The following is a 19,675-nucleotide window of genomic DNA, read 5'->3' as shown; positions in this document are numbered from 1 at the left end:
GGCTAGTTATGTGGAAACCTTCCAATGCCCTTCCAATTTCATGGGACCAAAGCAAACAAAGCAAAGCAAAGCTTTCCTTCCAGGAAATGAATACCTATTTATTGCTGGAGAAGCCAGCAAGCAAACCTTCGTCAGCACCAATAAAGTTACATGAACGTGAATCTTTCCGGAAGCACTGAGAGGGTTGTGTCGCGCGGCCTTATGGGAATTGTAGTCTCCTTGGGAGCTAGTGGATAAACCCGCCCTGTGGTCTCCAGAACAAGAGCCAGAAAGCCGGAAATAGACCGCGAAGAACGACTCGACGCCGGTGCTATCAGACGCGGTGCACCAAGGGATTGGTAGTTCGCGAGAGCCCTCCTGAAACGTCCACCGCGCCCCGCGCCGGAGAATTAGACTACCATACCCGGTAGGCCACGCGCGCATCGGACAGGGAAGCCAGCCTGGGCCTCGAACAAATCAAATTGAAGGAAAGAAACTGCCGGCTTTCAAAATCCTCCTCCTCCGCCATCATCCGCCGAGGTGCGCGGAGCAGGTGGTGCTGGGACGTGAGTACGAAGAAGCACCCCGAGCTCTGACAGACTGACAGAGTGGGCTCTGGGACCGCTGCACTCGGAGGTGGCGAGCGCCCGACCTGACCTGACCCGGACCCTAAATCCGATCCCGCCCGCCGGGCGATCGCGTGCTCTCGGGTCGCCCCACGCGGCGGCGCCGCCTGCTTTACTGTAGGTCGGGGTCGCCTTTGCTTTTCCCGTCACCTACGTGGGTTGGGGCAGGAGCAGCATAGCCCAGCCTATGGGGAGGGAGGTGTGGCGCCCCGGGCGCCTTCTCCCCTTGGGCCTGGGGATGCTGGCCCCTTTCACTGCCGAGCCGCGGGCTGGGGGCCCGCCGAGCCGCTCAGCGTCTCTCTGGCTTCGGTTTCCGCGGGAGGCGGTGCACGTCCTCCAGGGATCCCGGTGGGGCTCTGGAGTCTGTCATCCGCCGCCGCCTTCCAGTCGCCCCACGGTCCCCGAGGGCCTGGCCGGCGCCGCAGCCCGGGGAATCGGCCTGAGTCACAGCGTGGCCGGCTGCAGGATGCTGTGCTCCTCGCCCGCGCGCTGCGCCCTGCGCCTTCGCCCACCGGTCAGCGCGGCTCACCTCTTTGTGCTAACTACGATTTCTTAGCCTTTTGTGTGGGGGTGTGTGTGGAAAAGTTCTGGGTTCATACGCCATCTGGAGACACCCACCACCCTTCTCCTAGCTTGAAATTGCCCCATTGTTACCAACAAACCGGCTGTTGCTGGGTGCACGGAGAATTAGACACTGACTGTGAGGAGCTTTTCCGCTGTCTGATAGTTTATTTCTGGAGGCACCTGCAGGGGGGAACCCTGGAGTTAAAAACTCGGAAATGACTTCTCTGTGACTGCAAGGCCGTAAAGGAGGACTTTGAAAGTGGTCACTGTAGCACTAACCCTGGTTTGAGGTGATCCTCCAAATAGCTGTGGCTACCCAGTTGACAGCATGAATTTGGTTTTGTTCCTTTGATAAAGATGAGATTTCTGATACTAAATATTAAGTCACATCCTGTTGCAAGATAGATTGCTTGGGTTGGGTTGTGCTCACAAGAAGTGTAATTGGTTAAGGGAAAAGAATGCAGTGGGGTTAATTTGACTTGGGGGGGATGGGCTGTTAAGTTTTTTCCTTTTATTTTTTTCTTTTTCTTTTCAAGCAGTTGTTACGTGAATACAATTTCTTATCTCCAGTGATAGGTTCCAGCATACCTCTTACCACCAACTTAGCTCCACCATGGTGCACTGGTCTTTAACACCCCCTCAACTCCTTGCCATGCCCCCCCTTTTTTTCCTTAGCCAGAGCTTCCCTGCTTCTGACTGACTTAGAGACAAAGACAGGGAAAGACACCACAGCATGGAAGCTTCCTCTGGTTAAGTGGGGAGGATTGGGCTTGAATTGCCGTGCTTGGCTACGCAGGCATACTACCCCAGTGAGCTGTTTTGACTGCCGCTGTTTTATACTTTTAGGGTTACCAGGAAGAATAAAGTGTACCTGAATAGCATAATGTTCTTTCATCATGTTCCAGAACTGCAGCAGTTGGTGGCATTTTAAGTTAGATCTTTTTGACCAGAGCTTCACGTAGCTCTGTCTATTGGTAGCTGAGGCATTTTACCCTGCTATCTCCCTGGCCCCAAGCTAGTTTTTATTCCATTTCTCCTATCATTCTTTTGTTATTGTTTTATTATCTTTATTTTATTTATTGGATAGAGACAGCCAGGAATCTAGAGGGAAGGGGGTGAGAGAGAGGGAGAGACAGGGTGGGGATATAGCATAATGGTTATGCAAAGAGACTTTCATGCCTGAGGCTCTCAAGTCCCAGGTTCAGTCCCCCACGCCCCCATAAGCCAGAGCTGAGCAGTGCTCTGGTAAGGAGAAAAAAAAAAAGAGGGAGTTGAGTGGTAGTGCAGTGGGTTAAGCGCATGTGGTGCTAAGTGCAAGAACCTGCGTAAGGATCCTGGTTCGAGCCCCAGGCTCCCCACTTTCAGGGGAGTCGCTTCACAGGCAGTGAAGCAGGTCTGCAGGTGTCTGTCTTTCTCTCCCCCTCTCTGTCTTCCCCTCCTCTCTCCATTTCTCTCTATCCTATCCAACAATGACGACATCAATAACAACAACAAAAAAGACAGCTAGGGCAACAATAGGGAAAACAAATAAAAATATAAAAAATAAAATAGGGAGAGAGAGACACCTGCCAACATTGCTTCATCGCTTGCAAAATTTTCCCCTTGTGGGGAGTGGGGGCTCAAACCTGGGTCCTTGCACATTGTCACGTGTGCTCAGCCAGGTGCGCCACCACCCAGTCCCTTCTATCATTCTTGAGATCACTTCTTGGTACTAGAGCCTATGGTCAGATGGAATGATCCTGTCAAACATGTTACACCAGGGCTCTCTGCCAGAAGCCCTCCAGAGGTGTTATCACTCAGAGTGAAAGCCATAGGTTTTATTAAAACCTTTGTGATTATGACTCCCCCCCCCCCAACAGTGTTCAGCTCTGGCTTATGGTGGTACTGTGAATTGAACCTGGTACCTTGGAGGCTCAAGCATGAAAGTCTTTTGCACAATGTGCTATCATCCCAAGCCCCCCCCCTTCCCCTGCTATTTGCATCTCTTACTTCCTTTCATGCTCCCTCACTGTGTGCTCCGGCCCAGGAAACTCCTTGAGCTTCTCTTACTCTCCTCCCCCCCACACCCCAGCTTTACCTTTTCTGTTCTTTTTGTAGGAATTCTCTCCTCCAAATATCATTCCCTAACCCCTAATAGCCTCCAAGTCTTTCTGTCCTAATAGTAACTTTACTCATTCTACTTTAAATTACAACCCCTTGAAAAACTGCTTATCTCCTTTCCTATTCCTTTTTCTTGTCACTAAGATACTAAATATCTGGTACTGGAAATAATGTTTAGCACACAGTAATACACAATAAATGTGGAGTTAATGAATGGATAACTCCTAGTCCAGAAGAATGACTTATGCTTATTGATAAAGATACACATACCAGTATGATAATGATTACGATAGGGAGAAGAAGTTGGGAAGCTATTTGAGCCCATAAGAAGCCTGGAGGAGTGGGAGGGTGGGGAGCTACCACACTGCCTCTGAGCTGAGTGGAGGAGGCATCTGGATAAAAGACTCTGTGGGCACCTTCTACTTCGGTCCCTTTAGCAGTCTTCCTTGGTCCTGCCACCTGTCATCTCCTTTCTGGAGAAATAGTGTTCCTTTTTTTTGGCTGATCTCTAGGCTGGAAGCTCCTTTTATACAGTTACTCTGTCTCTGATCTATTGTGATGATGGCTGTTGTGATGTAGAAACCTCTGGTCTCCTAGAAACCCCTAATGTCTGGCTACCATGGGCGCTCAGTCTCCTGACCAGGGTTCAAAGTGGCCCACAGTGGGCTGACCCCTGTACCCCAATCCCAGAGTCATGCCAGCCTGGGTGGTGGGGCATTCCCTGGGATGGATGACCTGAATCCCATACCCATCTCTGTTCTGTATGAGGAGTGGGACCCTCAAACAGAGAATAACCAAGATGATCAGGCAGGTGTGTGCTTGAGGCAGATTCTTTGTAGTCATTGGTCTGAGACTCAACCGTCATTCACTGGGGACCCAGGAAATGGCAGCTCATGTGACTTTGCTAGAAGTCCTAGCTGGGATGGTCAGGCAGAGGTGAACTTGTAGTAGAATAGTGACTCTTCCACGACTAAAACATGTTTCTTCTGCTCTCTTGCCACCTCCTTGACCTTTCTGGAACTGTTCTTCCCTAATGCTGTTTTCATTTTTTTTTTTTTTTTATAGAGACAGAAAAATTGAGAGGGGAGGGAGATGGAAAGAGACAGAGAGACACCTGCAGCCCTACTTTACCACTTATGAAGCTTTCCCTCTATAGGTGGGAACCAGGGGCTTGAACCCAGGTCTTCTTGCACTATAATGCATGTATTTAACCAGGTATGCCACTGTCTGGTCCCCTATTTTCATTTTTTAATGAATAATTTAGCTCTTGGGGTTTCTACAGGATGATGGGAGAGGGATCAGACCTCCAGGATGACTGATGTCTTATCCTGCCATCCCTAACAAGGGACCCCAGCAGACTCCTCTCTAATGAAATGTTAACTTCCTCAGTTTGTAGATCTCCAAGGGAGCCCACCAGCGTGGCCAGCATGGCTTCTGAAGACATCGCCAAGCTGGCAGAGACACTGGCCAAAACCCAGGTGGCAGGAGGACAGCTGAGTTTCAAGGGCAAAAGCCTCAAACTCAACACTGCAGAAGATGGTGAGTGTGTGACTGGCCCAGGGGAGGAGAGGAAGACAGGACTACTTATTGGTTGTCATACTCTTTAGGTTACATTATCACCATTGCTGCTATCAAAACTGGTCTAGCTGGCTCATCCAGTCGTGAGGCTCACAGATGATTGGCTCATGGGTACCCACAAACCTCCTTTCATGTTTTGTGTTAGGTATCCCTGCCAGTGACAGCCCAGGCTGGTACGCAGAAAGAGCCCCTTTATCTCTTAAGAGGGAATGTAGGCTATTCTTCTTCTAGCGTTTGCCCTTCTTCCGTAGCCAGTCAACAGCATCAGGTTGAGCCTGATGTAAAGTTTCGAGACCTCCTTTGAATCTGGAGAGGTGGCAGTCGTTAACTATGTGGGTCATAGTCTGTCTGTAGCCGCAGGGGCAGTTTGGGTTGTCTCTGGCTCCCCAGCGATGGATCATAGCGGCGCACCGGCCATGGCCTGTTTGATAGCGATTGAGGAGGGCCCAATCATAATGTGCTAGGTCAAAGCCGGGTTGACGCTTGCAGGGGTCTGTGATGAGGTGTTTGTTCTTTACCTCAGCTGACTGCCAACTCTGTTTCCAAGAGTCTGGAATAGAGAAGTTCAGTGTAGGCGTAGGAGACCAGATTGGGTGACGAGACATCAAGCGTTGAACAGGGTGGGCGAAGATATCCGTGTATATTGGCAGGTCCGGTTGAACGTAGACGTGGGAAATGAACTTAGATGATGCCGCATCCTGACGAATATCTGGCGGGGCGATGTTGCTAAGAACTGGCAGCCATGGAACCGGGGTGGAACGGATGGTTCCAGAAATTATCCTCATGGAGGAATATAATTTGGAATTGACCAAGTGGACATGGGGGCTACGGAACCATACTGGGGCGCAGTATTCTGCAGTGGAATAGCATAATGCCAGAGATGATGATCGTAGTGTGGAAGCGCTCATGCCCCATGAGGAGCTGGCCAGTCTTGCAATGATGTTATTCCTCGCACCCACCTTTGCTGCAGTTTTTATGAGATGTTCGTGAAATGACAGAGTGCGATCGAGAGTAATGCCAAGATAGACTGGCTGGGCTTCATGCCGGATTCTCGTATCATCAAGCTGCACATTAAGCTCACGCAAGGCCGAGGCATGGTGTAGATGGAAAACAGATGATACCGTTTTTGCAGTGCTAGGGATTAGTCGCCATTTTTTACAGTAATCAGATATCAGAGACATGTCTTTCGTGAGTGTTTCCTCGAGGATGTCGAACTTGGATGCCTGAGTTGCACAGCAGATGTCATCGGCATAGATGAACTTCCTTGAAGAAGTTTCTGGGAGGTCATTGATGTAAATATTAAATAGCGTAGGAGCCAGAACAGAGCCCTGGGGGAGGCCACTTGAGACAAGTCTCCATCTGCTAGACTTGTCACCCAGATGCACCCGGAATCTTCTGTTTTGGAGAAGAAACGATATAGTGTTGGCCACCCATGGAGGAAGGCATCTTGAGATCTTGACTAGGAGACCACGGTGCCAGACCGTGTCGTAGGCTGCTGTGAGATCAACAAAGACAGCACCCGTCTTTAAATTCTTCTGGAATCCATTTTCAATGTAAGTTGAGAGGGCCAGGACTTGTTCGCAGGTAGATCTTCCTGGGTGGAAACCAGCTTGGGCGGGTGATAGGAATTTCTCTATAAGAGGAGAAATACGTGACAGAATCAGCCTCTCAAGGAGTTTGTAACACACGGAGAGGAGAGAAATTGGTCTATAGCTGGCGGCCAGTGTTGGGTCTTTCTTTGGTTTCAAAACTACTATCTTCGCACGACGCCAAATTTTGGGCATAGATTCAGATTCCAAGATGTGGGACAGGAATGTAGTGAGCCACTTCTTTGCCGCAGGGCCCAAGTTAAGAATGAGTTCTGGGGTGATGTTATCATAGCCAGCAGCCGTTCCCGGTTTAACCCTCTTCAAAGCGTCTTCCAGTTCAGACAGTGTAAAGGGAGAGAGTTTTGGAGATGGACAAGATAAACGGAAGTGGGATGACGACTCATGGGAAATTTCTCTTTTCCAGACTGGGTCGATCTTAGCACGTCCAACTTGAGTTAGGTGACTGGCCACTGAGTTTGGAGATACGGGAGGATGGGAGACGGGAGAGGGTTGGCTACCGGCACCCAGACTATGAAGAAGCTTCCAGGCCTTCCTACTTGAGTGGGTGAAGTTCAACTTTGAGTTGTTGCCAGTGGGCTTGGCGTGCTGCATCCAGGGAGGCAATGAGATGGTCAGCCACATCTGGGTCGCCCGACTCATCATACTGCTTTAGTAGTTGCTCGCATTCAGCATCAAGACAAGGCGTATAGTTAGCACGTCTCCCACGAGGAATGGCTTGGGAAGCTGCTTTGAAGATGGCTTGGCGGAAGTGCCTGTAGGAATCTTCAGAGGGGATAGAGTTAATTGGAATTGCAGGAATAGATTTGTTGGTAAGATCACTGAACAGACGCCAGTTTGCTTTCCAAAAGTTCCATCTTAGTTTCTCCAAGCACAGAATCAGTGGGAGCTGGAGACCAATGTGGATGATAGCTGGGCGGTGATAACTGTGCGGGAAGATCTTGAGAACTTGTCTCGTAGCAGGAAAGGCTTGGCCGTTGATTGTGCTAATCCAGCACAGGCCGGGTGACGAGTCTTTATTCCATCTAGCACTGTGAAAAGATAATAATATAATAGGGAGAGGTCATTCGCTGAAGCCCAGTCGGCTAAGATAGAGCCGTCAGCACGAGTGGAGGAATATCCCCAGTCTTGGTGATGACTATTAAAGTCTCCAACGTAAACGGCTGGGTGATTCGGGCTAGGCAGGACCTCATTATCCCATGAGGCACTGGGAGGCTTATATACGTTGACGAGCTGAATGTAGGTTATGAAGGACTACAATTAACCATTCTCCCCAGAGAGGTGTCCTAAAAGGACAAATTCAAGTCTGTATAATCAGATGTCCCTGGGGGGAGGGATAGATGCTCCTGTCTATATACATGTCCCAGCACTGGAAAGAACTAGGAATGAGAATACATACTGTAGCTTCTCATCCCTGGCCAAACCCAAATGACAATGACTAATTCTGCATCTCTTGCGACAATACCTACATTAGCACTTGTAAAGACAATACCTACATTAGCACTTGTAAAGTTTGGGCCCAACCCGGAAAACTGGTTTTGACTGGCCTGATTGCTGTGGTGTGTCCACAGCTTCTCCTCCCTCCACTGAGTTAGAGATTGCTTGAGTCTGAGGGTGTAGTGATATGCCTCCAACATCTCCTTACAATTTACAAAGAGTTCCCTGTGTTTTGATGCTCCATCATCCCTGAGGGAGAGAGGTACAAGTGTTGCAGTTTTATAAACAAGCAATAAACACTAGGGTGACTTAGTCACTTGTCCAAGGTCATATAGCTTGGTGGATAGTAGAGCCAGGATTTTAGGAGGGTCGACTGAAACTTAATCAGTAACCAAAGGTTTACTATTTAATTGGTATTCATTGAGCACTATCAGGCAGATTAAGTGCCATACAAATAACATTTCAGCTTATCCTTGCAGAAGCCCTTCAGGTAGGTTTACGCCCATTTTCCATATTGGAAAATTGAGCCTACACTTCCAGGAGGTGTGGCCATGGAATAACAGGGATCGAATCGCCTCTTATCCCAAAACGATAAATAAATACAAGAGACCCAACTAAAGTCATAACCTACAGCTGAAAGTTCTGCAGCCTCAGGTGGGTGCTCACATGCGGTTGGGATGAGAAGGGGCGCGGGTTGAAGAACAGCAAAGTCACAGCAGAGCTCTGGGTGGAGCAGGGCTGGGCCGTTTTGGCATTTCACATTAATAGCAGCAAGCAAGTAACATTGTTTCTAGTGCCAAAAGAAAAGAGACAGGGGCTTAAAACCTCTCAGTCTTTGACTCGGGGGTTTAGCCTTCTGAATTTAAGGCAAGGACACAACATAAAACAGGGCATTTGTGACCACAAGATAGCCCAGAGCAAACACCCCCACCCCTACCCCCATTCAATCCCCCTCAGATCATACAAACAAGAGAAACCTAGAGATCACGATAGCACCACCTGTTGGCCATCAATAACCAGCACAAAAATGCGCCACAGACTTGAGCAGTTTGCATGCAGCTGGTTAAGCTCATGTGGCGCGAAGTGCAAGGACCGCTGTGAGGATCCCAGTTCGAGACTCTTCCTCCCCACCTGCAGAGGGGTTGCTTCACGGGCAATGAGGCAAGTCTGCCGGTGTCTTTCTTTCCCCCTCTCTGTCTTCCCCTCCTCTTTCCATTTCTCTCTGACCTGTCCAATAACAACAATAATAACTATGACAACAATAAAACAAGGCAACAAAAGGGAAAATAAATAAATAATGCACAGAGAAACAGAACTAAACAGCCAACCATGCCAGACAGAAATGAAAAATGAAATCCAAGGAATTACAGATTTAGAGAGATTCTCAGAGACAGATTACAGAAAACTCATTATGAGGACTCTCCAAGAACTTAAGCAAGAATTGAAAGAGTATTTTACTATGGAATTAAAACACACAAGAGAGGAACTTATAACAGAGATCACTAAGAATCTTCCAAGTCTTGAAAAAAGAACTTAGTCAGAACTCACTAAGCAGTTACAAAGCATGAAAGAAAAAAATACAAACAACTCCAGAGAGTACAAGAGACACTAACTGCAGTCCATGCCCAGGCAGAAGGCTTAGGAAGGAGACTCACACATTCAGAAGAAATAATCTCCAATCTAGAAGATATGGCCAGCCCACTCTTTCAATTCAAAGACGAGGGAGAGGAATGGTTCAGAAAGACTGAAGCAACTCTCTGTGAAATTGCAGACTCCATCAGAAGATCGAATATAAGAGTGACAGGAATATCTGAGCAGGAGGACAAAGCCAAAGGCCCAGAGTCCATTTTCAGAGCAATTTTAGCTGAGAACTTCCCTCACTTGGGAAACTCTCAGAACATTCTCATTCAAGAGGCAAAATGATCACCCAGATTTATAAATACAAAAAGACCAACGCCAAGGCACATTACTGTAAAACTATCAAAAGTCAACAACAAGGAAAAAATTTTGCTGGCTGCTAGGGAAAGGAAAGAAGTTACATACAAAGGCAGAGCTATAAGTCTCTCATCAGATTTCACAAACTCTAGAGGCAAGGAGAGAGTGGAGTGACATATTCAAAGTACTAAAGGAGAGGGCATTCCAGCTATGAATATTGTATCCTGCAAAATTATCCTTCAAATATGAGGGGAAAATAAAGGTTTTCTCAAATATTCAAGAACTAAAGGAATTTGGCACAATCAACCCCACTTTACAAGAACTACTGAACCCACAAGAAAGGAGGAAGCAGTGGTCCAGGAGGTGGCACAGTGGATAAAGCGTTGGATTCTCAAGCATGAGGTCCTGAGTTTAATCCCCAGCAGCACATGTACCAGAGTGATGTCTGGTTCTTTCTCTCTTCTATCTTCATGAATAAATAAAATCTTAAAAAAAAAAAAAAAGGAGGAAGCAAAGTTCTAAACACCAAGTTGCAGATGCTACCATGATGTCAGCCTGACCCCCCCAGACAGGCAGTCTCACCAGTCTACCCTGGAACCCCACCTCCCCAGAGCCCTGCCTCACTAGGGAAAGGTAGGGACAGACTGGGAGTATGGATCAACCTGCCAACATCCATGTTCAGTGGAAAAGCAATTATGTAAGCCAGACCTTCCACCTTCTGCACCCCATAATGACCCTGGGTCCACGCTTCCAGAGAGAGAAAGAGTAGGAAAGCTTCCAGTAGAGTTCTGGTGGTGGGAAATGTGTGGAATTGTACCCTTTTCATTCTACGGTTTTGTCGATATTTTCTATTTTATAAATAAAATAAATAGATAAAAAGAAAAAGAAAATTGAACCTTAGGGAGCTGAAGGGAATAGCTACAAGTAGTAGAGCTGGTTTTACAACTCAAGTTTGTCTGCCTTTAAAATCCATGCAGATAACCACTTTGCCAGCAGGGAATGAGCACATTTTCCCTCTACACCCTCACTTCTCTCCCTGACCCCAAGATTTGTTTACTTACTTATTGAAAGAGAACCAGAGCACCACTCCAGTACATGTGATGTTAGAGATCAAACTTAGGACCTTATGTTTGAGAGTCCAGCACTTTATCCTCCTGAGCCACCTCCCACTTTTGTATGTCACCTGGGATGCCCAACTAGACACAGATTATACCTGGAACAGGAATGAATTTCCCTCAAATAGGTAATAGAATCAAAAGATGAAACATACTCCAAAACACATGAACAGAAGATTCTTGAAGCAAGACTGAGGACTTTTAGCTTAGGAGGACCCAGGAAGTCTGTGGACAAGGTGGTATTTGCATTGTCCTGAAGGACTTGAAGAAAAGGCCCTATAGACAGGGAGACCCTGTGAATTTAGCATAAGAGCCAATACATGGGTTGGGTGGGAGAAAGGAAATAAACTCATAGGGAGCACAGGACAAAGCCCTTGAGTGCTGTGTTGAGGTAGCCTGATTGTGGATCCAGGAGGAGGTTCATTTCAGCTGGGATTGAGCCAGTGTAGCCAGTGTAGTGGAGAAGGGCAAGTACTTATGAGTATCATGAGGAGAAACGTAGAAGGACCTTTTCTCTCCCTGGTAAGGTATTAAAAACTCTTGAACAATTGAGGGACTTTAGAACCAGGGGCTGCATAAGGTTTATGTTTATACACAGAAGCAAGGGCCAAGGGTGGAACACCTAGACTCAGTTTTAGAAAACTAGCCTGAAACTAGGGCACAATTACTTCATGCCTTAAAAGTTCAGCTTCCCCTTTAGGAAATGGGAAGTTCATACCTGTTCAGCCTTATTTGCTATGAAATAAGAACTAGAAAGTGAATGAGGTAACTGCTTACCCTGTTTGTTTCTCAATTTACTCAACTGTAAGTAAATGTAAGAGTAAATAGCTTTTAGATGTGGCAAGGAATATTAAGTGCTCATCTTTAGGGGGTGTGGTATGCCCCTTCTCACTGAGCTCATGGTCTAGTGAGGAAGCTGACATCAGTGAAATTACCGTGTCATGCATGATTGTGTAGTCATTGCAGTCAGTGTAGAACTGTAGCAGAAACTAAGACTGTGGAGAGGAGATTTGACCTGCTTATAGTATAGGTGAGGGTTTCTGAGGAAGAGCTGCTATAGCTCAGGGGCAGATATGAGGCATGTATAAAGGCTTCCTGCCCAGACAACTTAGGTTACCTGACAGGTTAGGAGTCACAACTTTAAGACCCTTCTTTGCTTCTTGTAACCTGGAAGGTCAAGTTCTACCTTATTCTCCTATTTACATCGTCATTACTTCACCGTGTGTTTGTCAGCATCCTGTGTCTGCCAAACTAGACTTTATTTTGTCTCATGTAACGTGTGTGTGTGTGTGTGTGTGTGTGTGTGTGTGTGTGTGTGTGTGTGTGTGTGTGAAGAATATGTGTAATATTTAGAAAGTTGTGATCAGGGGGCTGGGTGCTAGCCCACCTGGCTGAGTGCACATGTTCCAGTGTGCAAGGACCCATGTTCGAGCCCCTACTCCCCACCTGTAAGGGGAAAGCTTTGCGAGTGGTGAAGCAGTGTTGCAGGTGTGTGTATCTGTCGCTCTCCCTCTCTATCTTCTCCTAGCCTGTCAATTTCTGGTTGTTTCTATCTAATAAATAAATGAAGATAATTAAAAAAAAATTTTTTAAAGAAAAAAAGTTGTGATATACTTTTAAAAAATATTTATTCCCTTTTGTTGCCCTTGTTTGTTGTTGTAATTGTTGTTATTTATTTATTATTATTATTATTATTATTATTTGCCTTCCTTGGTTTTTGCCTGGGCTCAGTGCCTGCACCATGAATCCACTGCTCCTAGAGGCCATTTTTTTCTTTTCCCCTTTTGTTGCCCTTGTTTCTGTGGCCTTGTTGTGATCAACATTGTTGTTGATGTTGATGTCGTTCGTTGTTGGATAGGACATAGAGAAATCCAGCGAGATGGGGAAGACGGGGAGAGAAAGACACCTGCAGACCTGCTTGATCACCTGTGAAGTGACTCCCCTGCGGTTAGGCAGTCAGGGCTCGAATCGCGATCCTTACACTGGTCCCTGCACTTTGCGCCACGTGTATTGTTGTTATTGATGTTGTTGTTGGATAGGACAGAAAGAAATGGAGAGAGGAGGGGAAGACAGAGGGGGGAGAGAAAGATAGATACCTGCAGACCTGCAGACCAGATAGATACCTGCTTCACCGATTGTGAAGTGACACCCCTGCAGGTGGGGAGCTGGGGCTCAAACCAGGATCCTTCTGCTGGTCCTTGCACTTTGCGCCATGTGTGCTTAACCCACTGCGCTACCATCTGACTCCCTATTTATTTATTCCTTTTTTAATGAGAGAGAGATAGCAGAAAGAAACAGAGATGGGGGGGCGGGCAGTGATGCACATAGTACGAAGTGCAAGGAACCTGGTTCGAGCCCTGGTCCCCTACCTACAGAGAAGTCACTTTACTAGTGGTGAAGTAGGTCTGCAGGTGTCTGTCTTTCTCTTCCCCTCTACCCCCCCCCCCCAATTTCTCTATGTCCTACCTAATAAAATAGAAAAAAATGTCCTCTGGGAGCAGCGAATTTGTAGAGCTGTCACTGAGCCCCAGCGATAACCATGGAAGTAAAATAAATAAATAAATAAATGAGACCGTAGCAGTGCTCAGTTCTGGCTTATGGTGGTGCTGGGGGTTGAACCTGGGATCTCAAGAGTCTCAGGTATTAAAGTCTTTTGCATAACTGTAATGCTATCTCCCCAACATTTGATTTACGCTTCATGTGTGTGTGTATGTGTGTGTACACACACATTTTTTCGTCTTTTTTTTTTTTTTTTAAGATAGGGACGAAGATGTAGAGAGGGAGAGAAGAAATACAGTAAAAGAGACCACAGCACCAAGGTTTCTTTTCTTTATTTTTAAAATTTTTAAAAATATTTATTCATTTTCCCTTTTTATTGCCCTTGTTGTTTTATTGTTGTAGTTATTATTGTTGTTGTTATTGATGTCGTCGTTGTTGGATAGGACAGAGAGAAATGGAGAGAGGAGGGGGAAAGATATAGACACCTGCAGACCTGCTTCACCGCTTGTGAAGCAACACCACTGTAGGTGGGGAGCTGGGGGCTTGAATTGGGATCCTTACGCCAGTCCTTGTGCTTTGCGCCACCTGTGCTTAACCACTGCGCTACCGCCCAACTCCCATTAATTTTTAAAAATATTTATTTATTCCCATTTGTTGCCCTTGTTTTTATTGTTGTAGTTATTATTGTTATTGATGTCGTTGTTGCATAGGACAGAGAGAAATGGAGAGAGATGGGAAGACAGAGGGGGGAGAGAAAGACAGACACGTGCAGACCTGCTTCACTACCTGTGAAGAGACTCCCCTGTAGGTGGGGAGCCAGGGGCTCGAACCGGGATCCTTACGCCGGTCCTTGTGCTTTGTAACTCGCTGCGCTACCACCTGACTCCCTCTCTTTTTTTTTTTTTAAGACACATGCAGACCTGCGTCACCGCCTGTGTAGCGACCCCCCTGCAAGTGGGGAGCTGAGGACTCAAACCGGGATCCTTGTGCCAGTCCTTGCTTCGGGCCACACTTAACCCATTGCCTTTTTTTTTTTTTTTTAAGAATGTATTTATTGGGAGTTGGGTGGTAGCACAGGGGGTTAAGCGCACATGGCACAACGTGCAATGACTGGCATAAGCATCCCAGTTCAAGGCCCGTCCCCCCCTCAGGGGAGTCGCTTCACAAACGGTGAAGCAAGTCTGCAGGTGTCTTTCTTTCTCTCCCCTTCTCTGTCGTCCCCTCCTATCTTCATTTCTCTCCGTCCTATCCAACAACAAGTACAATAAAACAAGGGCAACAAAAAGGAATAAATAAATAGGGGAAAAAAGTAAGTTTTTAAAAGATAAAAAAAGAATTTATTTACTCATTAGAATGATAGGAGGGGAGAGAAAGAACCAGACAGCACTCTGGTACATGTGCTGCCAGGGATTGAACTTGGGACCTCATGCTTGAAAGTCCAATGCTTTATCCACTATGCCACCTCCCAGACCACATTTTTTAAAATGGTATTAGAATCAAACTGAGGGCTTCACCTATGTGTACCATGAGCTGTACTGCTGAGTCACCTCTCTGGCCCATAATACATGCATATTTTTCAATTCAAATCCTTCTGTCAGTATTTCATAATGATTTCACTGTTGAGTTGAACTACCATCCTACTCTCTGTTGATGAGCATTGGGTTGCTTGGAACCTTTCCCCATAATAAAAGCAGTGCAGAGTATACCCATATGCAAAACAGTCTACACTGAAGGTCTTCATGCTGATGTACTGCTGACTCTGAGTTAGATGCCATTACCCCATTTAACCGGTTGTATTCTGTGTGCGTTCGTGCTTGTGTGCGTGTGTGTGTTTCTCAATTCCTTTGGTAGATTAAGCCTGACTCATGCCCCTTGGTGAGCCAGCATCTGGCACGCAATAGATGATGAGATAGTAGGTAGACTCTCTTAGCTATGTTTTTTCAGAAATCGAAGGCTAAGGTTCTGTTCTTTGTTTTTGAACAGCCAAAGAGGTGATTAAAGAGATAGAAGACTTTGATGGCTTAGAGGCTCTACGACTAGAAGGCAACACAGTAGGTGTGGAAGCAGCCAGGGTCATCGCTAAAGCGTTGGAGAAGAAGCCAGAGTTGAAGGTGAGATGTCCTGGGTTCATACTGGATTTGGGGATGAGCTACTGCTCCCATTGCCACAGCCCTTTGCGTGTCCATACGTTCCCTTGTTGGCAGTCACTGCAGGCAGCTCCTCTTTGTCTAGCCTCCTCAGAACAATCTTCTGCTCATCAGGCTTCAGCTCAACTGCTATGTTGGGTTGAGAAGTTCCAGCTAATTGCACTCTGTAGAGAGAACCAGAGCATCACTTTGGAATATTCAATGCTGCGAATTGAACTTGCAACTTCATCTGTAAGATTCCAATGCTTTACCATTGTGCCATCTATCAAGCCACTGCCTCTCTGTTTCTTTTTATTTTTTACCAGAGTACTGCTCTGTCTCTCACCCTTCTCTAAAAGAGAAAAAAAAAAACTTGCTGGGAGCAGTGCAATCATGCAGACACAGAACCCCAGGAAAGTGCTGTTCCCAGTGGCCTGTGGTGAACAAGAATGGAGAAATGATCAGGGCCAGATGATGATGTACCTGGTTAAGTGCACACATTACGTACACAAAGACCCAGGTTCAAGCCCCCGTTCCCACCTACAGGGTTAAGCTTCATGAGTGGTGAAGTAGGCCTGCAGGTGTCTCTTTCTTTGTCTTTCTTCCTCTTAATTTCCCCCTCCTCTCTCAATTTCTGTTTCTATTTCAAAATAAATAAAGATTAAAAAGAGAAATGGGGGACCAGAAGGTAACTCAGTGGGTTAAGCACACATGGCACAAAGTGCAAGGACCGGCGCAGGGATCCCTATTTGAGACCTCGGCTCCCCACCTGCAGGGGAGTCGCTTCACAGGCAGTAAAATAGGTCTGCAGGTGTCTGTCTTTCCCCTCTCTCTCTTCCTCTCCTCTCTTCTTCCTCTCCTCTCTTGATTTCTCTCTGTTTTATCCAACAACTATGACAACAATAATAATAACAACTACAATGATACACAACAAAAGCAACAAAATGGGAAAAATATTCTCCAGGAACAGTGGATTGATAGCAATAACCCTGGAGGCAAAAAAAGAGAGAGAGAGAGAGAGAAATGATCTAGACTTGGAGACTGCTGAACCGGAGCTTTGACCTTAGGGGCCCAGGTTTATGCCTCAGAACCACTACCTTGTTTTTATTATGTGGCCTTGTACAAATTGGGACTTTTTCCTCCCTGACCAGTTGCTGTGTTTGCTAGATAAGACTCACATCATGAAAGAGCTTAGCCAGTGGGAATGTTGATGTATGAGTGGATTCAGCACTTGGAATTACTCTCTCCCCCAAGGTCTCCAGCTTGCTGTTATACAGGAAGAAACCCAATGTGGGAGTGTTCTAGGCATATTACTGGTGTAAGATGTCATCTCTCCTGTTACAACGCATTAATCTTGATAGGTGGGAACAGTGCAGCCCAGGATTTGAAGGTGAACAGAGGGGCTGAACACAGACTTCAAGGACGTAGAGCGAAGAGACAGCTCATTTGATAGAACACATACACTGTAGTGCATGAAGCCTTTTCAAACCTTGGCATCACAGCCAAAGTGGTGTTGTGGTGTTTCTCCTTCTAAAATAAATTAAAGAAAATAGTAGGGGCCAGGTGGTTGCACATCTGGTTAAGTGCACACACTACAGTGCACAAGGACACAGGTTCAAGCCCCTCATCCCCACCTACAAGGGGAATGCTTCATGAGTGGTGAAATTGAGCTGCAGGTGTCTCTTTGTCTCTCTCCCTCTCTTATCTTCCCCCTCCCCTCTCAATTTCTCTGTCTCTATCCGATAATAAAATTTTTAAAAAGTTTTAAAAACACACAAATATCTACTTTAAAAAAATGAAAGAAAATGGCCTAAGGAGGATGTTCAGCAGTGGGGTCACACATGCACAAGGCCCTGTATACTTGTAGCATTAAGAAAAACTAAGTACAGGGGAGTCAGGTGCTAGTGCAGCAGCTTAAGCACATGTGGCACAAAATGCAAGGACTGGCATAAGGATCCCAGTTCTAGCCCCCAGCTCCCCACCTGCAGAGGGGTCGCTGTGTTGCTTCATAGGCAGTGAAAGCAGGTCTGCAGGTGTCTATCTTTCTCTCCCCTTCTCTGTCTTCCCCTCCTCTCTGCATTTCTCTCTGTCCTAACAATGATGACATCAATAACAACAATAATTACTACAACAACAATAAAAAAATCAAGGGAGAAGCACAAAGACCGGCCTAAGGATCCCGGTTCGAACCCCGGCTCCCCACCTGCAGGGGAGTCGCTTCACAGGCGGTGAAGCAGGTCTGCAGGTGTCTTTCTTTCCCCTTCTCTGTTTTCCCCTCCTCTCTCCGTTTCTCTCTGTCCTATCCAATAATGATGACATCAATAACAACAATAACTACAACAACAATGAAAAACAAGGGCAACAAAAGGGAAAATAAATAAATATAAAAAATTTATAATATATATCTTAAAAACACACACGCACACACAAAATAAAAACTAAGTACAGTCCAGGAGGTGGTGCAGTGGATAAGGCATTGGACTCACAAGCATGAGGCCCCGAGTTCAGTCCCCAGCAGCACGTGTACCAGAGTGTTTTCTGCTTCTTTCTCTCTCATTAATAAATAAGTAAAATCTTTAAAAAGAAAGAAGAAACGGGGAAGTGCCTACCTGTCTCTCCCCCTCTCTGTCTTCCCTTCCTCTCTCAATTTCTCTCTGTCCTATCCAACAACAATGACAGCAATAATAATAATAACAGTGATAACAAGGGCAACAAAAGGGGAAAATAGCCTCTAGCAGCAGGTGGGTTTGTAGTAGGCACTGAGCCCCAGCAATAACCCTGGAGGCAAGTGGGAAGCATGAGGTCCTGAGTTCAATCCCTGGCAGCACATGTACCACCAGAGTGATGTCTAGTTCTTTCTCTCCTCCGACTTTTCTCATTAATAAAATAAAGTCTGGAAAGAAAGAAAAAGAACCAAGTAGCTTTTCTTGCTGCTCAGTCCCATATTTTCTCTCTACTCCTCTTCCAGCCCTAATTGTGTCACATGCTACTGCAGCCCACACTGTGGAGACCTGGGATTGGAAATGAGCACTGGTGGGTCAGGAGATTGGCATCTTGGTTCTGGCTATCCTCCTGCCTCAACTAGTAGCCCAACTTGATTCTCCACGCTTGGAAAAGCAGGTTAGATAGACCAGGGTTTTTCCTTATTAATGAGTCCTCACAACCCTTGGAGGCCTCCAAATTCTGTCAGCTTTGGTTAGAGTTGGTCTGTTTGTTTTTGCTTTTTTAGTTTATTCTTCAGAACAAAGAGAGACCAGAGTACTTGGTGCCAGAAGCTAGTCCCTCATGTCTGCATCTGCAGGACCACTGCTGTACCACCACCTTGGCCCTTGGTTTAGCTTTGTAACGACAAAGCTCAAACAACAAAAATGTTATAATACTCAGTTGTCCAAGTCTGTTGTGTAAATGCTGCCTATAGCCTTCTTCTCTGGGGGTCTGCTAACTCCTTTTCTTCCTCCTTCCAAAGCGATGCCACTGGAGCGACATGTTCACAGGGAGGCTGCGGTCGGAGATCCCACCAGCTCTGGTAAGTGATTAACTCCTCTCCCCGGGCATAGAGAGCCCTCTGCTTGTCCCAGGACACATTGTCCACCTGTCAATCACTGAGATGCTGAAGTGGAATTTGGGCAAGCATGGCGTCTCCCTGGTATCCTGATGGGCGAATGGGAGTGATAATAGGGAAGCAGAGGATGGGAACATAGGGGTTGCATGAGACAGAGCTGAGACCGCGGATTCCTGGGGTTCACTCATGGGCTGCATGAATGAGCTGTGTCTCTCACTCTTTGCTCTCCCACTCCTCTTTTTCTGGCACCTCCCTCCTCTGTACCTTGAAGTCTTTTTCCTGCTGCTACTCCCTCCAGCCCCTCTGTTTCTTCACACCACATCCTTTGCTTTGCACCTTATCATGAGTAGCTTCCCTCTACCTCAGTTTTCCTCCTCCCCATTCCTAAGGCTCTGTTTGGCTTAGGTCAGGTTCCCAGTTTCTCAGTGTAGATGGGCATAAAACTGTGGCCTGCTTGGCGCTCAAGGGAAGAAGACAGAATTGGCAGACAGCTTAAAGCACAAGACCTGACCCATGCTCTTGATCAGTTAGTGCATGGTCATGTGCG

At 46.5% G+C, this 19,675-nt stretch overlaps 1 protein-coding gene across 3 annotated transcripts in view; it reads left to right on the top strand.

The window, feature by feature from the left end:
• The first annotated feature begins 355 nt into the window (after positions 1–355).
• RANGAP1 (Ran GTPase activating protein 1) overlaps positions 356–19,675 on the top strand; it is a 43,323-nt gene continuing 24,003 nt past the window's right edge. Inside the window, exons 1-4 of one of the 3 annotated variants that reach the window (XM_060189035.1) lie at positions 356–726; positions 4,659–4,808; positions 15,424–15,551; positions 19,033–19,092. In XM_060189035.1, coding sequence (XP_060045018.1) covers positions 4,697–4,808; positions 15,424–15,551; positions 19,033–19,092 — 300 coding nt within the window. In that variant the 5' untranslated portion in view covers positions 356–726; positions 4,659–4,696. Of the gene's footprint in view, positions 727–3,973; positions 4,081–4,658; positions 4,809–15,423; positions 15,552–19,032; positions 19,093–19,675 lie in introns of those variants that run through there. The other 2 variants (XM_007523414.3, XM_060189034.1) reach the window with 2 other exon arrangements.

Source organism: Erinaceus europaeus, chromosome 4 (assembly GCF_950295315.1).
Source record: "Erinaceus europaeus chromosome 4, mEriEur2.1, whole genome shotgun sequence".
Lineage (NCBI taxonomy): Eukaryota > Metazoa > Chordata > Mammalia > Eulipotyphla > Erinaceidae > Erinaceus > Erinaceus europaeus.
The sequence above is the reverse complement of the archived record's forward strand: the minus strand, read 5'-3'. Positions and strand labels throughout refer to the sequence as shown.